Source organism: Epinephelus lanceolatus, chromosome 8 (assembly GCF_041903045.1).
Source record: "Epinephelus lanceolatus isolate andai-2023 chromosome 8, ASM4190304v1, whole genome shotgun sequence".
NCBI lineage: Eukaryota > Metazoa > Chordata > Actinopteri > Perciformes > Serranidae > Epinephelus > Epinephelus lanceolatus.
Window position 1 is genome coordinate 12,974,653 of NC_135741.1, and position 23,536 is coordinate 12,998,188.

Below are 23,536 nucleotides of genomic sequence, written 5' to 3' on the forward strand. Positions count from 1 at the left end.
AAGCGCAGTGTCAACATGGGAAAATCTCTATGAACAATTAATGACCGCCCCATCTTCAGAAACTATTGTTCTGCTTATTACAACTCAGCAGTTTATGCTATTTGGCTCCCTCCTATATGTCCCAAATCCCCTCTGCACAGAGTTGACTCTGCCAAAGCCTCAGACATTAATGCTGTGTTGTAGTGTGCCTACATCTCAAGCAGTTTCTTGCTGTTCCTCTCACTCTGGGTATTCTTCACTCCTTCCTGAACTGGGAATGCACCCAGTCTTCCTGAGCAAGCATCAAAATAAAATGTGAAGTCTTTATGCTGTAGAGATGGCAGTGTGAGCTGCAGGCCTTGGGCATGTTCTGCATGCCAGTGATAAAAAATCCAGACACAATGCAAAAGTAGAGCTCACCATGTAGCGAAGGTGGCGAGGAACGGGGAGGATCGAGCTTTTTCCCACACATACTGATCGGTGCTGATTTACTCCAAATAACAGCACTCACCTCCCCTTCTGTGCTACGATCAACCATTACGTCTCCATCATACACTGAAGAACTCCCCCACTGTAGGTGAAGATTACCTTCAGCTGAATGGACATTATTATTTCTCATCACAATCCGATTTCAATTTTCTTTTCTGCTCCGCTCGTTAAAACATGTGCTCATAATCTTCTTTTTCACACCTTCCTCCTCCAACACAAAGGTAAGCTAAGGATGGAGGGTGTACTTCTTTCCCTCCTCACATACTCTATCTGGAAATATAACAGCCTGACTTTCTGGTTAAGTTTCTTGGAATAACTTTCAATCACTTAAGAAAGATTAGGCATGTTCTTAGTTGTCTGACGACAAGAAAAAACCCAAGAGGAATAAAAGGCAATGCTTCCTCGGGAAAAAAAGGAATCCATTCTAAATGTAAATAATTGTTAATCATGTGGTCACAGCTACGTGAGTGGTGCCACTTTCCCTGATTTGCATTTGTCAGAAGCATATGATCAGGTGGAGTTCCACCATGCCATCTAATCCAGAGGCAGTCTGGCTTTAAGACATGTGATACAGTCTTTACACACAGCCAGGCTGCACGGGAACATTTGTTTCTTAGTGCTCGCTGAGGGGGGACTCAGCGAGAGCCGCTGCTCAGAGGCTGCCTCTCACTGGAAGGATGCAGACGGTGAAAGAAGAGATTCCACTAGAGTTAATTAAGGAGCACTCCGCACGTGCCTATAAATGCGAAGGGGCAAATGAATTCAGTGTCAGTGGGAGCAGCTCCTCAAGGGGAAGCAGTGATATTTCAAAGGTGGAATTGAAAGAGCTGTAAATCTATTTCCTGACTCCGGCTTGACGGTCATTTCTGAATCACTGGACTGTTGCTATCAAAGTGTGGAGCAGGGAGGCAGAGTCAGTGGAGTTCCCTCCTCGAGCTAAATTCAGAGTTATTGGATGGGATCAACATGAGCAGCATTATGGATGGATTTATGTCATTCTGTTGAGATATTTATACACTCTTTGTTGGGTTGCTCAGGTAAGATTCTCTTCTTTCTCCTCTGGGCAAAAAATAAATCATGTGATTGTGAAAAGATTGAGCTTTTTGCATAGAACTGGCAAATCATATATGTAGCATAAAAATCAGTTTGGATTTAAATGTGAAATCTGCACACATGACTGTACTCTGTGACATTTTGTCTAGATAAACCGAATGCATTTTATTTTATCTTTTCCCATGATACGATTTAATATTGATTCAACCGAAAATTTCATTTAAGATGTTTATTCAGGCATTTAGCCATTTTCTGTTTTATCGCTACTTTAGATGCTGAAAAGCACAGTGAACATGTGAAAGGGCTGAAAAGTGTTCTGCAATCTAAATATCATGAGTAGAATTTGGAGAAAGCACATCTTGTGTGACCTTAATAGTGCTAATAGATGCAATACATTCTTCCTGTGGACCTATAAAAGTTTTCGTGCACTTATCATGTTGAAATCGTATCCTGAAGAATTAAATCCTAATATATCTCATAAATGTGACAAACAGCCTGTGGTATGAATTAATGCATTTAAAGATGGTTAATAATCTAATGTTTGTTGCCAGTTTGCTGCTGTGGATAAAACTGTTTCAGGGCTAAAACGTTTTGCATTTTCTCCTTCATAGATTTCCTTCACAGCCACCTTTCTCCTATGACCAGGAGCATTCCTCGCTGTTGTTCTATTTCTTTTCTTTTTTTTTCTTATCTATAACAGCATGGTGAAACATTACAAGGCTTTTGATTCCTATTACTGCTGTGTCACTGTCACATTATTCTGACAGATACAGAAAAGCCTCGGCAGCCAGATGCTTGCAAAAAAAAAAAGGGGAAAAAAAAGAAAATCTTATCTTTCTTTAAGTTTGATTTAGGTTTTGAGGCAGGAGCACAGCTCAGGAGTTGAAGGGAGTCAGCCTGTCAGGGGAAATCTCTGCTGCATGGGAAAAACTCCCCAGGGATCACTCCACATTTGCAGCGTTGTGGCTCAGGGACAAGACAGGGCAAACTAGGAAGACGAAACAGTGAAGAAGTCATACTTATATAATCATGCTAATGATAAATTCCGATGACTAAAAGACTCCGCCGAGGAGCGTTAAGGCCAATTATAGAGCGGCGTGCTCGTACAAAATCATGAAATCTATTTATTTGTATTTATTAATTTATTTTGCTCACGACTCCGGAAGTGTGTTGGGGAGGGGGGGGTTTAAGGTCAGAGGTTGAGAACATGATGTATTGTGCTTTGACTCCACCTCTGCCGGTCCTTAGCAGATGTGTCCTGTCATGTCCTGGCTGCTCTGCCTGTGCCTCTGGGTCAGTGTGACTGCCATTCAGCTGTGTCAGGCCACTTTCTACGACACCATCCAACAGCATCATGGGACGAGGCCTGGACGAACCACCATCCACATGATCGGTGAGTCCTTCGCTGTCCTTCTCTGGGTGCTACAGATCTCTCAGAAGCATCAAAATGAGAAGCAAATGTTTCCTCTCACTCGCTGTGATCGCCCCTTTAGCACTGTTATGTTGCTGTGGCATCCTGGGTGTGGTTGCTCATGTGTTTAATTAGATTGTCACAAGGTTGGGGAAAATAACTCTTTATTTCGCTGTGGATTTTTATTTCCATCTTGATTTCATGAAGCTGTTTCAGTCATTGATATATTATCAGTTAAGCTTGGACTAACAGCCAATTATTTAGCAGACACATTGTACAGTGGCTGTTTTTCATTAAGATCTGGCCTTGATAGCATGAGAGTTTCTGTACTGAAGATCACAAAGATAGACAATGACTGCCTTTGCGTTTTCTGTCTTGAGCTATTACAGTTGATATTCATGCTACACTGCTCCTTCTCAATTTGATCTGTGTGATTGTGGTTCCTGTGAAATTGCACTGAATAGAATATGACCGAAACATTGCGGTCGAACTTTTGTTTTTCATCAGGCGGATGTGCACCGTGGTTATGGTAAATAATTATGATCTCAGGATTCAACGGAGGAGAGGAAGTCGAATGCTGTCAGAACTTCAAAGGGAGAAGTAGCTGCATGAGCGTGCAGGTCTTTGGTGTCTGTTATTTCCTCTATGCGCCGGTGCACCTCAAGCATATCAGCAAGGGGTCCTTTCAATACTCTCAATATTGTGAGTCAGAAGACTTCCTGTTCCAACACCTTCATTTCATTACTCACGTCTGCACATATATTGGAGGAGGAAAAAATGTTTTTGAAAGAAAGAAAAAAGGAAGAAACACTCACAAATAGGATATCTTCTAGAAAGTGGTCTCAAGTCAACAAAAGGGAAATGGAATTAATATTTCAAATGTGCATTGAGGTACCTCTTTGGAGAAAACGAGTTCAAAGCGGACAATTTGAATCCTTCAGGACCCTCTGCCTCTAAAAGTGTAAATGCCCTGTCATTCCATTTACCATAGTATGGCTAGTCCTCACTCCTGGATAAATGAGATGCCAGTTTTATGAGAGGAGGATGGGAAGCCTGTCTGGATTGATTCTGACACTGGGACATTTGTTCTGTGCTGTGTGCTGTGTGCCTGTTGGATTGGTGGGAGGATTGGGGTTGACGGGTCATGAATTGGTGGCAAGAAGGCCATTGGTTGCAGACCATTGGGCCAATCATTAAAGGCAGCAAAATGCCACAAGTTCACGGTGACTGGTATTACCAGCGGAAATCGAGATTACAGAGGCCGAGGGATCAGTTGTGTCCTTGCCAATAGAAATTTAGATCTATTTGGGGAGGTGCTGCTTGGAGAAACCAAGTCAATCACGTGTGGTGACTTTGGAAAAAGCTGAAATGTGACCTGATGTTCAGACACAACACACACAAACTCCAGATAAACGATCAGCTGTAAATAAAAACACCTGCAGCGTGAAAAGGCACACAAGACAGGAAGATTACAGATTTATCAGCAGCATTGTGTTGCTCAATCCAAACGTGTTTTCGGTGATAATTTCCTTGACAGCGAATAAGCAACTATTCCACTTGTGCACTGAAATATTGACAGCCTTATTGCAAAGAGCGTGTGTCCAGAGGTCCATTAGCTGGATGACCCTTGAGTAGCTGCTTGTGTATGCTCAGTGATTCGGACAAGGAATCCTGCTTTCCACCCCACAGCTCTACTTACAGATTGCTGCCTGCCACTCTCTTAGATATGCTCACGGCTGTTCTCTGCCTTTCTGGTGCAGGCAGTGTTGCTCTCCGCGGTATGATTCGTAAGGTGCTGTATTTTTTTGGTGCAAAGAGCGTGAACTGTGCACAAAAGAGAACAGATTGTATTTGTCGTGCATCCGTAAAGTGCCGGGCAGAGATGTTGCTTTTGGGGTCATGCGTTTCTCGACCCCTGAACATGTCCAGGGGAAACCTCAGGAGGAGAACTGTCCTTGTCTGGAACATTGACTGGCTAAATAAAAAAAGTAATCCTCCCACTTGCATCGATTTTAAAACTTAATCCAGCCCCTGAAAAAGTGAGAATATAATATGCAGGTGTGACAAATCACACTTATTCAGGAGTAACAGCTTAGCTCTTGTATGTAATATATGCTCACTGCAGAGAGAACAAAGATGTGTTAAATGTGTTGAGCAGCAGTCTATTTCCTGTGGCGGAAATCATGCCAATGGTGATGCAGTGCATCATATGCAGGTGATAACGGAGAGTAGGAGACAAAAAGTAGATAGCGGCTGCCTGAGGTGGCCTTGCTCCCTCGTGAACTTACTCCCACCGAATGTCGGCTTTGCCGGGTCAACCTGTTCATAACTGAAAGGGCATCAATTCTCAACACTGTGCAGATAATCTCATACCTAGCCGTTGCTGTAAAATGTGTAGCTGCGAGTGAACGAGCATAACGAGGTAAGATATTCTGAGCAGCAGAACAGGGGATAAGCAGAAGTAACTCACTTGTAAGTATCCACTGTATATTATAATTTATTCAGACTTAAATCATAAATACTTTACTCTGTGCAATATCCATTTCACTGTCTTCCTCTCGCCTCACACTGTTACCTACTGTGATAGCCCTTTATATCACCTATGGTCACCGTCCTTCCTCGGCCTTGTCGGTCCGTCTTGAAAACATGAATGTAATTTCAATGTTAAGCAGCATTAGTATCAGTTTTCCTCTAGAAAATGGAGTGCCCCTATAGTTTCATTTCTTTCCAGAGCAAAAATACCATTTAAATCCCTCATGTCTCCCCTTCAGGAGCTTTAATGAGGAGTAGAGGATCAGGCTTTTTTTTTTTTTCTCCAGTGCGCTCCAACAAAAGAAACCACTCGCTGCTAAAGCTCACAATGAAACAAACATGAAAAATGGATTTTCAGCTGTCACAAACAAAGGTTGTATCCTCTATGCACTGTTTTAGACACTGACAATTTAATAGCCTTATATAATGCATCCTGGAGGCACATTATTTTGACATACATCTTCCTCCACCCCTACCCTAGACCTCCTCTCAACCATGCTCTCGCTAGTGTCATCTCTGCTCCGCTGCAGCGCCAATGGGAAGTGGCGTGCAACCTCTGCCCGAGGCCTCTCCACATCTGGAGCTCAGCAAACCCACTTTGTCCTGATGCTATTACACATGCCACCGTGCCGTCAAAGGACCCCTGACCATTCTGTGAAACCAGACACTTTCTCCATAGCCTAAAAAAGTGGACTTGCTTTACTTTATTTGCTCTGTAGTAAGAAGAGGAGAAGCTTGTTTACTTTGCCAATGTTGTATCTTATATTCTACCAGAAATAAACTATTCGTGTCATTTCCTTGGTTAGCCCTGCAAGAAAAATATATTCTTAAGTAAATGAATCTAAGAACAATCAGTGCCGTAATTATTACTGTATGCTCACAGCTACAAATAGGTTTTACATATTTCAGTATTTCCCATTTATTTTCTCTTCCAGGCTATGAATTATTCATAAGAGAGAGCTCCTCTAAGCTTGTGGATATTTGTTTAAACAGCATGTTTAATTGAAGTCTTTCAGCCAATTCTGTGCAGGGGCTATGGTTTGTGGTCACAACGCTTATATGCAAAATGAATTTCTTTGGCCCACAGCTTAATTAATTAGCCAGCTTTCTCTCTTAAGATTACACCAGCTGTTTCTTGTCTTAGCCAGATTCCCCAAGCATTAATAAAAAGGGTGTTAACAGCAGACAAAGTTCACGGCTCGATTTGTGTCGCAGTGTTGAGGTCACAGTTATTTTTGGTGCTGGAAGAAATACAATTTCTTTCCATTTTACGTATAAGTGTTGTGTTTTTCCAAATCTTAATACATTTGGTCTGCGGAAACCAATTAGTTATTTAACACAAATTGAGCTAGAAATTAAAATAACATGGCTTATGAGCATCTCAGAACATTCTATTAACAAGAGTAAGCCCAACCCAAACTGCAGTTTTACCATTTATTTGTCTTCTGTCTAATAAACACAATGAGTATATACTATGAAGAGTACACTGTGTCTGATAGGTGGTTGTGGGATTTCATGTATTCAGTTAATAATCATATTTTAAATATTTAAAGAGTTGTATTTTAAATCTATGCTTGCATTTATATGCATACTTAGATTTCATGTTTTGAATTACACATAGCTGCACAATGCAGGCAAGCACTAACTCTGAAGAATGTTTAGCCATGCTTACATTACATTTATAACTTTGTTGTGAATAATCTATGTCATCTATATAATCCGTAACAGTCAGTGCAAGTGGAACACGTGGTCGCCCATAGATAGGATTACAATGATAAATTTAGTGTAGGATAGTCGGGGGGCCGTGGGGGAATTTCCCTACAGACAACAAGAGTTGAACAAATGCTAAATCAATGCTAAACTGATACTAAACAATTTCTACTTACATGTTAAACAAATTTAAACAAATGTTAACTGAGGAGGGTGAAAGATCTGGCGCTGATTCAGGCCAGATTTGTTATGTGAGGAGAAGCAGTTGTTCTCGGAGCTGGTTGTCTGAATAACAGAGAAAACAGTATCTTAAGTGACAGGAAACACCTTTAAATGTGTATTGGAAAGCTGTGGGTATGTCAACTGATAGTGCTTGTTTGCCAGACACTACAAATTGTCATGATGCACTAATTCTTTGGCTTTCTTGTGTGTAAACCCTCAAATGTGCAACTCCATGTCTGAGCCTCTCTTATTTTAAGTCTTGTTTATGCTACAACATTGCACACAGGCTACTGTCAATGACTGTCAGGTACCAAACACAGACTAGCCAGCACAGTTATCACAAATCACTCATCAGGTATGAAACCCAACTGTACCAAAACATGGAAGTAGATGTCTATATAATGCAAGTAGCAGTTGGTGTATAGAGTTGCAAAGGCATTTCTCAGCACCACACGTCTCTTCTGAAATCTGCATATGCACGCAGAACCCAATGATCTCATCCTCTGTGCTGCACAGCCATGGGTGATAAAGTAGGAAGGCAAGAGACAGGGTCCTTTTTGTTGGCACAATGCGAAGGTTGACTCCATTGTATGAGCCTGGGATCTTGCATTTGGTGCTGTTTTTTTACACTGTGGTGACAACATAAACAAATATCACGTAGACGATGATGCAAGTACTGTGGTATGGAAAAATATTACTAATGAAAAGCTAAGTGGTAGGGGAGTGGAGAAGGGAGGCGATCATACCCGGGTATGGTATGAATTAATCATACCTGATATGGAAACACTTTAGGAGTCTACAGCAATGTGAGGATGCACTCATGCACAGCTGGGCTTTGAGCTAAATGCTAACATCAGCAGCATGTTCACCATCTCAGTTGCCAATTAGCACTAAACACAAGTACAGCTGAGGCTGATGGGAATGTCATTAGCACATCCCCATCCATTTGCTATACCCGTTTATACTTGAGAGTCATGGGGGATCTGAAGCCAGTCCCAGCTGACAGTGGATAAAAGACAAGGTACATCATGGACAGGACGCCAACTGACAATGGCGCTGGAGGAAAAGTTCAGGGATCATCAAAGTAGTTTCTATTCATCATGAGCTTCTGAATCAAATTGCACACCAATCCATCAGTTAGTTGTTGAGACATTTAACTGGAATCCAAGTCAGCCTCATAGTGGTGCAAGAGAACCCCCCGCCAACCGGCCAAGTTACAGTTTACATCCACATCTGTCCAGACTCATTATGTAGCCATGACAGCTGACAGTGCTGGAAATATTGATGTTACTGTAAAGCAGCATTTCCTTAAACATGGGTCCGTCACACACACACCTTCAACCCATCAGCACAGGAGATCTATAACAACCAGCACAGCTTCAAGACGGATAACTTAGATTAGCGTCACATTCAGTATCTGACCAAATGTCTCCCCTTCTGCTCCTGAGATATGGCGCTGAATAGTGGCTAGAAAAGTGTTTTGCATAACATCATGATGTCGCAGTGGAGTTGACCTTTGACATTTTGGATATAAAATGTCATCACTTCACCATTTTATCCTATTAAACAGTTGTGTTAAATTGTCATAATTAGCCAGTGAGTTCTTCAGTCATGGCAAAAAACATGTTTTGGGAGGTCACAGTGACCTTGATCTTTGACCTATGGCCACCAAATTTAAAGAAAACCTTTCAAGGCGTCCTTGAGATATTATGTGCACGAGAATGGTATAGACAAGCAACTGGAATTGTAATGCCTCTGGCCAGGATGTCAAGTCATTAGGCTTTATCCTTCAGGCACCATGACTGCATTAGCAAAATTACATGGCAATCCATCGTATAGTTCAGCACATTCTCACTCCGACCTTGCCACATATCGACGTTTAGTCATGGACTTTCCACGTCGAGATACCATGTGAAAGGTTCCCTGGGTGCATTGGTTGTTGACGTTCTGGGATACCATGTCAAGTTCTGCCTGTTACATGCATTGTCTGTTTCCAAAATAGATTTCTTTTTTCAAAGGCAATGTACAATTTGTAAACATTCTCCTTTAGAATAAATGCACGTTGGTACAACACCATGAATTGACGTTTTGTTTCCTTCAACAACAAACACATGCGGTTACATTTAGGGTTTGGCTTTACAATCATACAGGAAGCGAACGCCAGCCTCCCAGGTGAAAGTTGGTGGTTGATGATCCCATCCACCACACCTCCTGCCTGCCCGACTCGGACTTCCTGTGCCTTAACTTTTGCTGTTGTTCCACCCTGTTTCCCCCTGATGCCACCAGGCCCCATTAAACAATAACGACAATCAACCACATATCATGTTGACGTGAGGGGGCGGCTTTTTTCATTGGAGTCTGACGCCAGAAGTCACTGCAAGAGCCGGAATTCGAAAGACTTCGGAGTGAGATCGGGTTGTATAGTTGTAGATATATTTCAGACCGGACTGGCCATCCACACAGAATTGCTGCTTGCACAGCTACAGAAACGTATCTCCAATAACCTCAGCATTCTGACACAAGAGAAGTGTTAGAAACAAATATTTTGAGAAACAGCAGGCACTTATGAGCTCAATTAAATAAAATGAACCAATAACACAGAATAACATGGACCTTATCTCTCTAAAGAACTGATGTGTGTGTTTCAGGGTTAAAAATGTCAACATTAAACATAAGCACATGAAGCGGGCTAGTCGACTGCTGACGCACTTTTAACTTTGTAAGACTTTTCAATAAATGTTCTGCAATTTATAAGATGTAAACTGTAAGTAGGGTGTATTATACTAATAAGTCTGTAATTATTGGGATCATAGGATAGAGAGAGCTGAAACACTCTGTGTACTAAACCAAATGTCCTGCTCCAAATAGCTAATGAGGACTATACTGTTAAAGCCCAAATTAAGAAGTACATTTATGTTCAAGCACTGCTACCATGGATTGCAGCCCCTAGCCAAAAAAATAATCATGACTGCACATAAAAGGAGGCTTGTAGTTAAGAGACGTTTGCTTTTTAATAACTGCAGAACACATTGTGCTTCAGAACGGGATTATTAGTCGTTTCAAACCACTTTGCTCCGCTGGGTAAAAGAAGCAGAGCATCCTCTTGGGGTCATTAGCAAGATTTTAAGACCCTTGTTTTGTTTAGTAGTTGGCAGCAGTTTTCTAAATATGTTGTTGTGACAGCTGACATAGCTGAAGGATAGTTGACTCTGAAACCTTGAGTCCTGATAAAAGCCTTCAGTTTGCTTTAATCCAGAAATAGTCCAAAACAAAGCTCAGCTATTACAGATGCTACTCTTTTTTTTTGTTGTTGTGTGCAAACAGCAAACCAAATAAGGGACTTTGCTCATATTAAACAATGTTCTGGAAACTTACTGAGCCTGCAGAACATAATGATCTGTAACTGAAAATAAATTAAAGGCTTCTTAACAGAGTTTATGTATTATATTAATTTTTCATACTGATAAATGTGTAATGATGATGTTAGGAGCAATTAGTGTTAAACTTTCATTACTGTTAATCATGCCTCTGCAGGAGTTTAGAAACTTTGAGTGGGGGGTCAGAGCAGGGCACTTTTTTACATTTGTTAAAAAAAAGTAAAATATGTTAAGACACATTCAAAGCCCTGGTTCTGGGCGATGATAAACTGTACATCATTAATAGTTACATTGTCTATTTATTGTAATAAATGAATACCAAATAAAATATCTCTGTGAAATATTGATAAATAGCTGCAATTTGTAACTCTAAATAGCTCACAGGCATAGATGGATTACGAGACAATGAGGCCCTGGACGCAGACTTGTAAACCACCTCCTGCAGGACACTCTTTGTAGTCGTTGTGCGTCACTCTGAGGTTTTTTTTGCACCTCTGTCTGGTCTTTTTGTTTCTCTTTTTAGAACTTTTGTGTCTCTTTCTAAGTTGTTTCACATCTCTGTGTTTGTCTTGCTTCTTTTTGAAGAGAGTTGGAGTGACTTCAGCAATACACATGACACTAAAGTTTTGTTTATGCTGGCGCCGTACACCGACAGTGGCCTCCACAGATGACACATGAGCTACAAGAATGCAGAGGCTTTTATGTTAAATGCTTTCTCTGTTGCAGTATTCTCCAAAAAGCCAGTGGGCGTACAAACAAAATACTGTGTGCAGAAGCAAGATGTCATCAGGTGTTACTTGTAGACTGTATAAAATAATGGACGTAGTGACAATGACATCACCCATTGGTTTGTGGACTCCTGTTTTGAAGCCTGAAGTTTGGCATTTTGGCCATCGCCATCTTGGATTTTTGTTGCCAGAAGAGACCATATTTGAATGAGAGGATGGAGCTAAACCTAACGCTAGCTGCTAGCTTGGTTAGCACTGTGCAGTTACAGTCTATCACTGTGTCTCAAATCACATACTTTTGTTAGTACACTTGCATGTAGTATACTATGTGCACTATGTACTTATTGACGTAGTGCACAAATTTCAACAGGGTAGTGTTGTCTCAAACCAAACAAGGCTGTTGTGCACTTTCCGGAAACGACAACTGCAAATTAGCTAGTTAACAAGCTAGCATTAGCATTCGCGTTATCGTTGGCAGTACAAAATCATTACAGACTGCTAAATTAACCCAATAAACATACTGCCAGCTTATATCTGACAACAGTATAGTGGTGCTTAGTGCAAAAAACACATGTATAACTTACATTTGTACAATGCAGCAACATTCACGGTCGCACAGTCCTCTGCCGCCATTTCCAGTTTGAAAAGTGGTCCCTCCCCTTCCGCTACATAGCCACAATGGCGACCATTGAGGGCGAGAAGTGTCCATAGTTCCATACTCAAATTCTTGACCGTTTTGAGTGCACCATCCGGGTACTCCCAGTGCACTGCGTTTTTCCATACTTCTCAGTGTGAACACACTTGTGCACTCAAAATAATTAGTTTAAGTACAGAAGTACGCAATTTGAGACACAGCTTATGATTAACTGTGATAATGCTAATGCTAATTCTAAAGATTACTTTTTGGGCTTTTGCCTTTCTTTGACAGGACAGATGTGGATGTGGACGGGGGGGAGAGGGGGGATGACATGTAGCACAGGGCCGCAGGCTGGAATTGGACCCACAGTTGCTGTAGCAAGGACATTGCCTTCCTACATGGGACGTCCACTCTAACCACTAGGCTACTTGGCGCCCAGCTGATGCAAATTTGAGCTAGCAAAAGAAAAAAAAATGGCTTAAAACCATTAAAACTAAGTGTGCTCAATGGAAAATCTAAACATCTGACTCCTTAGAGCAGGGGTTTCAAACATACAGCCCACCAAAGGGCCCAATCCAGCCCACTAGATGACAAAGAGGTGTCAGGTGCAAGTTAAACAATTCATTACCCACTTCATGTAAAATTCTGCTTCAGAGTCCCTGAGCAGAATACAGCTCTCTGATATAACGATGAATACTTACTGTGACCATGTTTAAAGATAGCTATGGTGCAAAATGTTGTCAATCAGCAGCTTCAGTTCAAAAGAATCTATATCGGTAAATGTGCAGATTAATGCACATGTAATGACAGTGAGAGGTAGACTGACTGAATGTGGGAAAACTGAGACATGCTGTTGAAATTGCACCTATTTTTCTTGAGACATCTCAGGCTCTTCATCTGTTTTGTAAAAGGATGAACGTCTACAGAATGTACTTGCAATTCTTTAAACAAAAAAGGGAAAATATTGTAAAATATTGACGGTACTTATAGGTTATAGTGCGATGGTTTTATTAGTCTGGCCCATCTGAGATCAAATTGGGCTGTATGTGGCCCATGAACTAAAATGAGTCTGACACCCTGCCTTAGAGGGTCTCTGAGTGCAATCGAACGTAGCAACTTGTCAGTGGATGGCACCTGTCACTCAAAGCTACGGTGGCACTGAAAGGTCACAGCACTGCAACTTAAGAAAACACATGCAAAAAGACAAAACACAAGCAAATTTAGAAAACATTTTCATCAATTTGACAACACGTGCACAGCATTTAGAAAACGCGCTGCAAAGACCACAACACAACACATTAGAAAAATGCGCTGCAAAGACCACAACACAACACACTGAAAAAAGCAATGCAAAGACCACAACACAACACATTAGAAAAAGCGATGCAAAGACCACAACACAACACATTAGAAAAACGCGCTGCAAAGACCACAACACAACACATTAAAAAAACGCGCTGCAAAGACCACAACACAACACATTAGAAAAAAGCGATGCAAAGACCACAACACATTACAAAAACCCGCTGTAAATAGACTGCAACACAACGGAAGTGTTTCCAGGGGACACTTAAATGTGATGCACACGTCCGGACAGGCTTGTTGTTGACGCGGATTTCGAGTCACAGCTCAGCAATAGTATCCAGCTGCAGCCCCGGAGCAAGAAGCCCCTGACATGACACAAGCCTCTGGCTTGTGGGAAGTGCCCCTGGCATGACGGAAGTGACTTTTCTCTTTTTTTTTAATAACTTTTTTAAGTAAAATTGCTTATGTTTGTAAAAAACATAGTGTCTATGAAGTGATGAATTGTCCATTTATTTTACCTTTATTTAATCATACAAGTCAACTTTGTTTTTTGTTGTTTGTTTTTGACCACCACGCGATGTGCAAACCATCAATAAATGAAGCTGCGCTCAGTGGGCGCTCCTTCTATATTAATATTAATATGCTTCGTTAACTACGACCTTTATTCATTTAGGTCGGACCTTTCAAACTACAAATATTTCACTATTCAATGTGAGAAATCAATGCTAACATTCAAAAATAGCTGACTGTTACCATATTTCATGTGTAAGCGTGCACAATGAAGAGACAAAAGTCAGTTTGACAAACTTTATTTACAAATTTCCACAAACAATATCTGATGGCCAGTCCGGTTCTCCTGGCAGCCTGCAAGAGACAGAAAAGACGATGTGCACATAACTTCAAGAAACAAATCCAAACTTCACCACTATATTTTTTTTTGTTTTGTTTAGCATTTCAGCTGTCTTTTAGCCAGATTGAAGGCTTTGGGTCCGTCACTCTGCTTAATTTAGTGTTGTAACGGCCTGACCTCCGCGGTCCTCTTCGCTCCCCTCACCCACACTTGAGCACCCGTTCTGGGATACACAGTGTCGGCCCGCCTGGCCTGACCTCCACGCTCCTCTCCGCTCCCCTCACCCACACTTGAGCACCCGTTCTGGGACACACAGTGTCAGCCCGCCCGGCCTGACCTCCGCGCTCCTCTCACCCACACTTGAGCATCCGTCCAGGCCGCGGAGGTCAGGTCGGAGGGCCGCGGAGGTCAGGCCTGGGCGGGACCATAGGTGAGCCCTGTCCTCGCCACTCACCAGGGACCTCTTCTTACGGTCACAGAATAAACAACATAGCTATGTTCTGCCAGTTTATTCCAGTTAGCTTACCTGAAACCTACTGCGTTGAGATGCTATGTCCTGCAAGCTCAGTTCCACACAAAGACTGTGACAGTGCTATCCAGCAAAACACGTCACTTCCGTCATGCTAGGGGCACTTCCATCAAGCCAGAGGCTTGTGTCACGTCAGGGGCTTCTGCTCCGGGGCTGCAGCTGAATCCGCGTCAACAACACGCCTGACCGGACGTGTGCATCACATTTAAGTGTCCCCTGGAAACACTTCCGTTGTGTTGCAGTCTATTTGCAGCGCATTTTTGTAATGTGTTGTGTTGTGGTCTTTGCATCGCTTTTTCTAATGTGTTGTGTTGTGGTCTTTGCAGCGCGTTTTTCTAATGTGTTGTGTTGTGGTCTTTGCAGCGCGTTTTTCTAATGTGTTGTGTTGTGGTCTTTGCAGCGCGTTTTCTAAATGCTGCGCACGTGTTGTCAAATTGATGAAAATGTTTTCTCAATTTGCTTGTGTTTTGTCTTTTTGCATGTGTTTTCTTAAGTTGTAGTGCTGTGACCTTTCAGGGCCACCATACAAAGCGGCCACGCTATTAATTATGCATAACTGACAGCTTTAATAACATTTTGACAGTGAGTTATAGTTACAGTTGTCATGAACAGGTAAATTACTTACACAGACCAGAACCGTGTTTATTTCTGATGTAAAGTTGAGCATTTTAGCATGGATGTCTATGAGGACTAACTCACTTTTGGAGCGAGCCTCAAGTGACCATTTGAGAAACTGCAGTTTTTGGCACTTCGCAACAGCTTCATTTTTCAGCCCCGCAGGCTGCCGCTTGGTATTAAGGAGAGAATTAGAATCCAGTTTATTGCCAAGTAGGTTTTCACATACAAGGAATTTGCTTTGGTGCTTTCATTAAATTGTGGGTCATTTAAATGCACAATATATTTGCCTATTATTGACATTATTCTAAATTTGATGCGGGTCATATAAACAGTATAGTCTGTTTAGATGTTCCAAAATAGACCTTATTCTGAATGTAGCCCTTTCGGATTAAGACATGTGGGATATGCCAACATTATTTTGGTTTTGGGAGCGTTCTTTAGGCATATACAGTACAGGCCAAAAGTTTGGACACACCTTCTCATTCAATGCGTTTTCTTTATTTTCATGACTATTTACATTGTAGATTCTCACTGAAGGCATCGAAACTATGAATGAACACATGTGGAGTTATGTACTTAACAAAAAAAGGTGAAATAACTGAAAACATGTTTTATATTCTAGTTTCTTCAAAATAGCCACCCTTTGCTCTGATTACTGCTTTGCACACTCTTGGCATTCTCTCGATGAACTTCAAGAGGTAGTCACCTGAAATGGTTTCCACTTCACAGGTGTGCCTTATCAGGGTTAATTAGTGGAATTTCTTGCTTTATCAATGGGGTTGGGACCATCAGTTGTGTTGTGCAGAAGTCAGGTTAATACACAGCCGACAGCCCTATTGGACAACTGTTAAAATTCATATTATGGCAAGAACCAATCAGCTAACTAAAGAAAAACAAGTGGCCATCATTACTTTAAGAAATGAAGGTCAGTCAGTCCGGAAAATTGCAAAAACTTGAAATGTGTCCCCAAGTGGAGTCGCAAAAACCATCAAGCGCTACAACGAAACTGGCACACATGAGGACCGACCCAGGAAAGGAAGACCAAGAGTCACCTCTGCTTCTGAGGATAAGTTCATCCGAGTCACCAGCCTCAGAAATCGCAAGTTAACAGCAGCTCAGATCAGAGACCAGATGAATGCCACACAGAGTTCTAGCAGCAGACCCATCTCTAGAACAACTGTTAAGAGGAGACTGCGCGAATCAGGCCTTCATGGTCAAATAGCTGCTAGGAAACCACTGCTAAGGAGAGGCAACAAGCAGAAGAGATTTGTTTGGGCCAAGAAACACAAGGAATGGACATTAGACCAGTGGAAATCTGTGCTTTGGTCTGATGAGTCCAAATTTGAGATCTTTGGTTCCAACCGCTGTGTCTTTGTGAGACGCAGAAAAGGTGAACGGATGGATTCCACATGCCTGGTTCCCACTGTGAAGCATGGAGGAGGAGGTGTGATGGTGTGGGGGTGTTTTGCTGGTGACACTGTTGGGGATTTATTCAAAATTGAAGGCACACTGAACCAGCATGGCTACCACAGCATCCTGCAGCGACATGCCATCCCATCCGGTTTGCGTTTAGTTGGACGATCATTTATTTTTCAACAGGACAATGACCCCAAACACACCTCCAGGCTGTGTAAGGGCTATTTGACCAAGAAGGAGAGTGATGGAGTGCTGCGGCAGATGACCTGGCCTCCACAGTCACCGGACCTGAACCCAATCCAGATGGTTTGGGGTGAGCTGGACCGCAGAGTGAAGGCAAAGGGGCCAACAAGTGCTAAACACCTCTGGGAACTCCTTCAAGACTGTTGGAAAACCATTTCAGGTGACTACCTCTTGAAGCTCATGGAGAGAATGCCAAGAGTGTGCAAAGCAGTAATCAGAACAAAGGGTGGCTATTTTGAAGAAACTAGAATATAAAACATGTTTTCAGTTATTTCACCTTTTTTTGTTTAGTACATAACTCCACATGTGTTCATTCATAGTTTTGATGCCTTCAGTGAGAATCTACAATGTAAATAGTCATGAAAATAAAGAAAACGCATTGAATGAGAAGGTGTGTTCAAACTTTTGGCCTGTACTGTATATATAGCGTATATGGAATATGCGTCTCAATTGGGGCGTTTCCCACAGTTTATAACACATGACCTCTTGCCTGTTTATGGTCAGCTCTGTGCATTGTACACAAACTCGCCAACAGTTTGCAAGGCTGGGGCAGAGATGCAAGCCCACAAGAAAAGCCGACATTTCTGCTTGGAAGAAAAGACTTGAATATCAGCAGGTTTTTGGATGAGTGAAAACATCGCAACGCTAACCTTTTTAAGAAGGTGGTTGAAGGAATGAAAGAGGGAGGTTTTATTTGCATGATGAAACATGTCTGCCACCTCTGGTAAACTTGATTGATATGTTACATTTTAGGGCATGTTAATCAGAGTACGCATGGTTGCATTTAAATTGGAATATTAGTGAAATATTCATTTTCATTAGCCATGTAAACAACAGAGTACAATGCTGACTTTTTCAAAACAGGGGCAAAACTTTGTGCATATGAACCCAGTCTGTGAACACCACAAATCTGAAGCACTTTAAAGCACCATACCTGGACTCTGCATTGTCAGTTTTGTTGCCCAGCACTTCAAATTTCTCATGATTAATAACATTAAAAAAAAAAAAAAAAAAATCAATCCAACCTCTTTCATCTTTTGTTCCCATGCCAGGGACTGAAAACAAGCCCTCACAATGGGAAGGATCCAACCATAACCACACTTCACAGTAATTGCTGATGTCAGTGGTTGCACAAGCCGCTGTGGGTTCATGTGTGAGCACTGCTCCTCTTTAATTCAACGTTTTCCCTAATGATAGCTTTGTGTCCCCACCGCTTGTAAATATTATATCAGGGAGTTCAGACCTTCTTGTCTTATGTGTTCTGAGGATTGTTGCAGCAAATATGCTCCCTGCCAAGGTAAAAGGCTACCCTGCTACCTACTTTTCCTGTTAACCCACATCATATGGGGAGATGTAACAAGTTTGTCACAGGGTGTTTTTGTTCCTTTTCTGGCTTTCATCCCTTTGTGGAGGATTTTCAAGGTGTGGCAGTCCTCAGGCTCTCCCTGCTCTTTAGACGACGAGCAGGGCTTTTGTCACTTCACTGTTGGCCGTTCGTGGTGAGATTTAGATGTGATTTTGAAGATTTGGTGACCCACTTGTGAGACACATCGTTTATTCATATCTAGTTAAAACTGGGTCTTTCAATTCTGCGCAATTTCATGTGACTAATACCCTACCATCCCCAAATGGTATCAGCGTGAAGAAAAACTACTTCTATTAATTCATCCTCTGTATTTGTAGTGGTGGAAATGGGACCTAATTTCCTCATTTCTGATTTTCTCAATGAAAGAAATATTTCTTGCAGAATGGGAATTATGCTTGAGAGATCATTTCATATGGCACTGCCTTTGTGGTTCCACTCGCCTATTTTAAATGCTTGGCAGGAATATGAAATTCATTATCGTTACTTAGACCTCATTAAACTGAAAAGAAGCATCTCAACTTACTAATTGGTTCCAAGGGGGAGGGTAGTATGAGAAATAAGCAAAGTAATTAATACTGGGTTTATCAGGCTCTATTGCAGATTTTTAGTTTTTTTCCTTCTCTAATATCTCCTTGGTGTGCCATGAGTCTTCTAGCATATTTACACTACAGATCCAATTACCTTTCCTGGAGAGACTGGAGTTTGCATGTGTGAAAATGGGGGAAAAGACATTTTGTCAAATATGAACAACATGATAGCAGGATTGACTGGAATATTTCATGTCCTGCCTCACTAGATGATATTAAATTACAAGAAAAAGCATGTAAAAGTTATTTTTATAGGTTCTTAATATGATCTGTTAGTATATTCTGTAAAGTTACAAAATCTAAGGAGGCAGTCACTGAAATAAACATATGTCCAATTTAAAGGAACAGTGTGTAAAATGTAGGGGGATTTAGTGACATCTAGTGGTGAGGATTGAAGGTTGCAACCAGCTGAAACTTCTCCTGGTTACAATTCCTTTGGTGTTCATTGTTCAGAAGGCTTTTGCTCAGTTCTCCACAGTGATCTCTTCCTCTCCAACAGGAAAACATGTTACAAATCAGTGTTTCTCCGACGCTGCTTGGCATGTCACAGATGGGTTGCTTGCCCAGCTCCTGCTAATGTGTGCTCAGCTTATTTCTAATCCGTTCAGGATTGTTTTTACTAGGAGCCAAATTATCTGCAGTGGACTCTTCCTCTCTGAAACAAACGGACCTTGTAATTAAAATTGGGGGGAAAAACAATAAATAAAGCAGTTTCGAGTTACAAATCAGTGTTTCTCCAACGCTGTTAGGCATATCAGAGACGGGCCACTAACCTAGCACCTGCAAATCAGTGCTCACCTTTTTCTCTGATAACTCAAGATCCACGTTATAAAGTAGTTTCACGTTGAAAAATGTGGGGGGGTTTCAACTACGGTGGCCAGCATGATAATGCAAATGTTGCCCTATCTAGAGCCAGTGTTTGGTTTGTCTGTTCTGGGCTACTGTAGCAACATGGCGGTGCAACATGGTGATCTCCGTGGACAAGGACCCACTCCCTATGTAGATATAAACGGCTCATTCTAAGGTAACAAAAACACACTGACTCATACTTTCAGGTGATTACAGACTATAGCCTGGGTTTTCAACAGGGGGTGTGTGACCCCTTTAGGGTCCTCAGAGTTGCTGAGTGGGGCCCCAAATTACCTCTTGGTAATTTGATTAACTTTTTTTTTTTTTTCCAAAAAGTAAAATGTGTCTGAAAATACACATTAATGTGAGTCCCAGCATATTAGCAAAGATAAACTGGCCTATTCACACAATCTGTTTAGTTTACGGTACACAACATTAATGACTGTTACCCATGAATCCTTGCACAATGAGGTGAGCTAGCTAACGGTAAATTACGGTGTGGCACCTATTTTTTCACATATTGGCCAGTTAGCTACATGATTACCAGTATGTAAAGTGCGTGGACATCCTTGCGGCCACAATGAATCGTTTCGTAATGTTTTAAAGCAAGAGACTCTGACACAGCGTACAACTCCGAAACCTACAATGACAATATATTCTCATTACAACCTCGTCACATATCGATGTTTGGTCATAGACTTTCCATGTCGAGATACAACGTGAAAGGTACCCTGGGTGCGTTGGTTGTTGACAGTCTAGACGCTGTGTCAAGTTCTGCCTAATATATGTATTGTCTTCTTTCAAAGTACACTTCCATTTTTACAGGAAATGTACTGTTTGCATACAGACTCTTTCAAAATAAATGCAGTATGTCTGTACAACACCACAAATTCATGCTTTCTTTCCTTCAACAAAACACACACAAACTTTCATTGTTGTCCCACCATGTTTCCCCCTTACATCACCGGGGGCCATTAAACAATAACGGCAACCACCTTATATAATGCCAATGTAAAAGGATGGCTGTTTTGATCGATGTCTGATGCTTGAAGTAACTGACCAAGCACCTAATTTCGACAACTTTAGAGTGAGACCAGGTTCACATTGAAAGCGTGAAGGGGGGGGGGGGGCTGATGCACCTAGCTATGCTACTACTAATACTACTGCCTTAGCAGTTACATGCAAGTGCAAACAAAAGAGGACTCAACAATATTCAGAGAATTATCTTGAGCGCGCTTTGGTTTTATACAATATACAGTATGTAGTACGGGGTCCCTGCTCGGCCTCTCTTTGAGCAAAGGAATCCTTGGCCTGAAAAATGCTGAAGACACCTACACTAAAGAAAGCATACTTACTATATTATATTCCATTTCTGCCAATATGTCTCCTTAAAGCCTACACACTGAACCTTTAAAACACCTTGCATAGGTGCTGAAAATATCACCCCACAAAGCAACACATGTTCTATACCTTCCCTAACTGCAGTAAGATGTGATCAAAATGTTGATCATGTGACACAATCTGCTCTGTTGCATCACACTGCATAAATAAAAGACCCTCTCCACCAATTTCTCCCTTTATCAGCTTGCAGGTGTTGCATAATCATCACCATCGACCCCTCTGAGTACATCATACGGCACGGAAGGTCATTTAGCCTTTGCATTATGCATTATTGCACAGTTTACATGTTGCAGGCACACTGACACCCTGCGTAGATTGTCTGGCTGTCAGTGAGAGGGCCAGCAGTCACATCAGAGGCTAGCAGCAGTTCTCTAAAGGCTCTCTGACTCGACTCTATCTCTGTTTCCTTTTCTTCCCTCTGAATGCAACTCTTTCATCAGAGCGGGCGATCTAAAAATATGAAATACCAGTTCTGGACATTTGCCAGTCTGGGAAAAGGGCTAGAACGAAGGACAGGAACAGCCTGACATTTAAAAATGAATGACATCTCACTGACAGAAGACATGTTTTTGCATTGTTATTTTTCTGTTTCAGAGAAAAAACAGACGTGATGGGTGTTGGAAGAGGATAACGTAGATAGAGTGGCTTTGTTTATACGTGTTTAATGGACATGAAAGCTGCTGTGCAATTGCTGTTGTACAGTAAATCGCTGTCATGCTCAACAAGCCACACATCTCCACCATAAAAACCAAATAACCACGGGCGTTTTTCTTGTGCGGATTCTACTCGTCTAGAGTCAGGATAGCATTTAATGCCCTTGATCAGGACCAGACTTGCGGTGTCCTGAGCCTGTGTTGTGTGTGACAAGGGAGACGACAGCCTTTGAGGCTCACATGCAAATGCAAAAACCCATTCCCTACTACTCACTGCTTCCTCTGTTCCATGCAGTTTTCATGCATCTTAAAACAACACCAGCTCTGCTCTGTGAGTAGTCATTTTGCATTTCAATAAAGTATCACCCATCTTTGGCCCACTGCACAGGACCAATCTTACGGCCTCCTCTTGTGACACGCTGTCAAAACCGCCAGCCATATTTCAAGACTTTCTACGCTTTTATTTGTCATGGACAGTGATTTTTTTAGAGTAGCAATTGGTAGTTTTCTATGCTTTGTAAATTGTTTTGGTTCCTCTCTGCGGCAAGCACATGCACTCTCTCCTACAAAACACACATACACACATTAAACCTAAAACACACACGTGCCTTTAAAAAAAAAGACCCCTAGTTTAAGAAAAAAATATCCTCACATGTCGACACCTTTGCTATCTGACACTTTTCTCCCCAAATGCTGTTAATTCTCCAAACACTCTGAATTCTCAAATTTACTGAAGCGTTTTGTAATCGTTTACACCACCTCACACAAGAAGCCCTCTGCATTTTCTTCAGCCTCTAAACAAATTTGCCTCGCAGTTTATCGAGCAATATGTCACTCACTTTCACCCCGGCGTTTATTTCTAGAATAACAACAGTACTACGGGGACTTCAGATGTTTTCACACAAGGCAGGGGGAAAAAAAAATAGTCACTCAATTTGACACCATGCAGTCACATGTTTTGTACCTCTCACTGTCTTCCATCTGCATTAATTTGACATTTCTCTAATCTGGCGCTCCCATTTCCTGTCAGCAACAGAACTGCTGTAGCCTGCTGGCTTGGATGTCTGCAGAGAGCATGCACGGAGAAAGTGGAGCCTATTATGGGTCACCTTGGATGCATTTCCCATTAAAAGGTGACAGGCATGCTGCTCTGAAACACGGACTGCTGTGGTTTGGAAATCAGGGCCTGCTGTCTCTTGTAAATTACTTTTAAGCTACAAAATAATTTACCGCAGGTTATAAGGAGTCTGAGTTTGCAGGGATTCGCATGTGACATGGACTCTGAGCTCGCAGAGAGTGACTGGTATTCAAATGTCACACAGTTATCAGTTATATCGTCACGTGGCACTTAAATGTGTGTGTGAGTATGCACACTCAGTACAGAGTGTACAAATAGTGCCACCGGCTGCCAATCACCCGAATCCAAAGCCCCAGAGAGTCAGGTTACCTGCTAAATTGAGTCCCTTAGGCTTTCCATTTGGAGTGTAACAATGACTTCTATCTCTGCTATCCCTCCAGTCATATGCTATATTCATTAAATCCACATATTTTACTTGAATTATTAGGTTTAATCAAAATGAT

At 41.7% G+C, this 23,536-nt stretch overlaps 1 protein-coding gene across 3 annotated transcripts in view; it reads left to right on the forward strand.

Moving 5' to 3' along the window:
- Nucleotides 1-1,095: 1,095 nt before the first annotated feature.
- The window catches only part of LOC117258056 (chemokine-like protein TAFA-1), a 41,577-nt gene continuing 19,136 nt past the window's right edge, over nucleotides 1,096-23,536 (forward strand). The window contains exons 1-2 of one of the 3 annotated variants that reach the window (XM_033628523.2): nucleotides 1,096-1,505; nucleotides 2,770-2,914. In XM_033628523.2, the coding sequence (XP_033484414.2) occupies nucleotides 2,773-2,914 (142 nt within the window). In that variant the 5' untranslated portion in view covers nucleotides 1,096-1,505; nucleotides 2,770-2,772. The remainder of the gene's footprint in view (nucleotides 1,506-2,769; nucleotides 2,915-23,536) is intronic. The other 2 variants (XM_033628524.2, XM_078169862.1) reach the window with 2 other exon arrangements.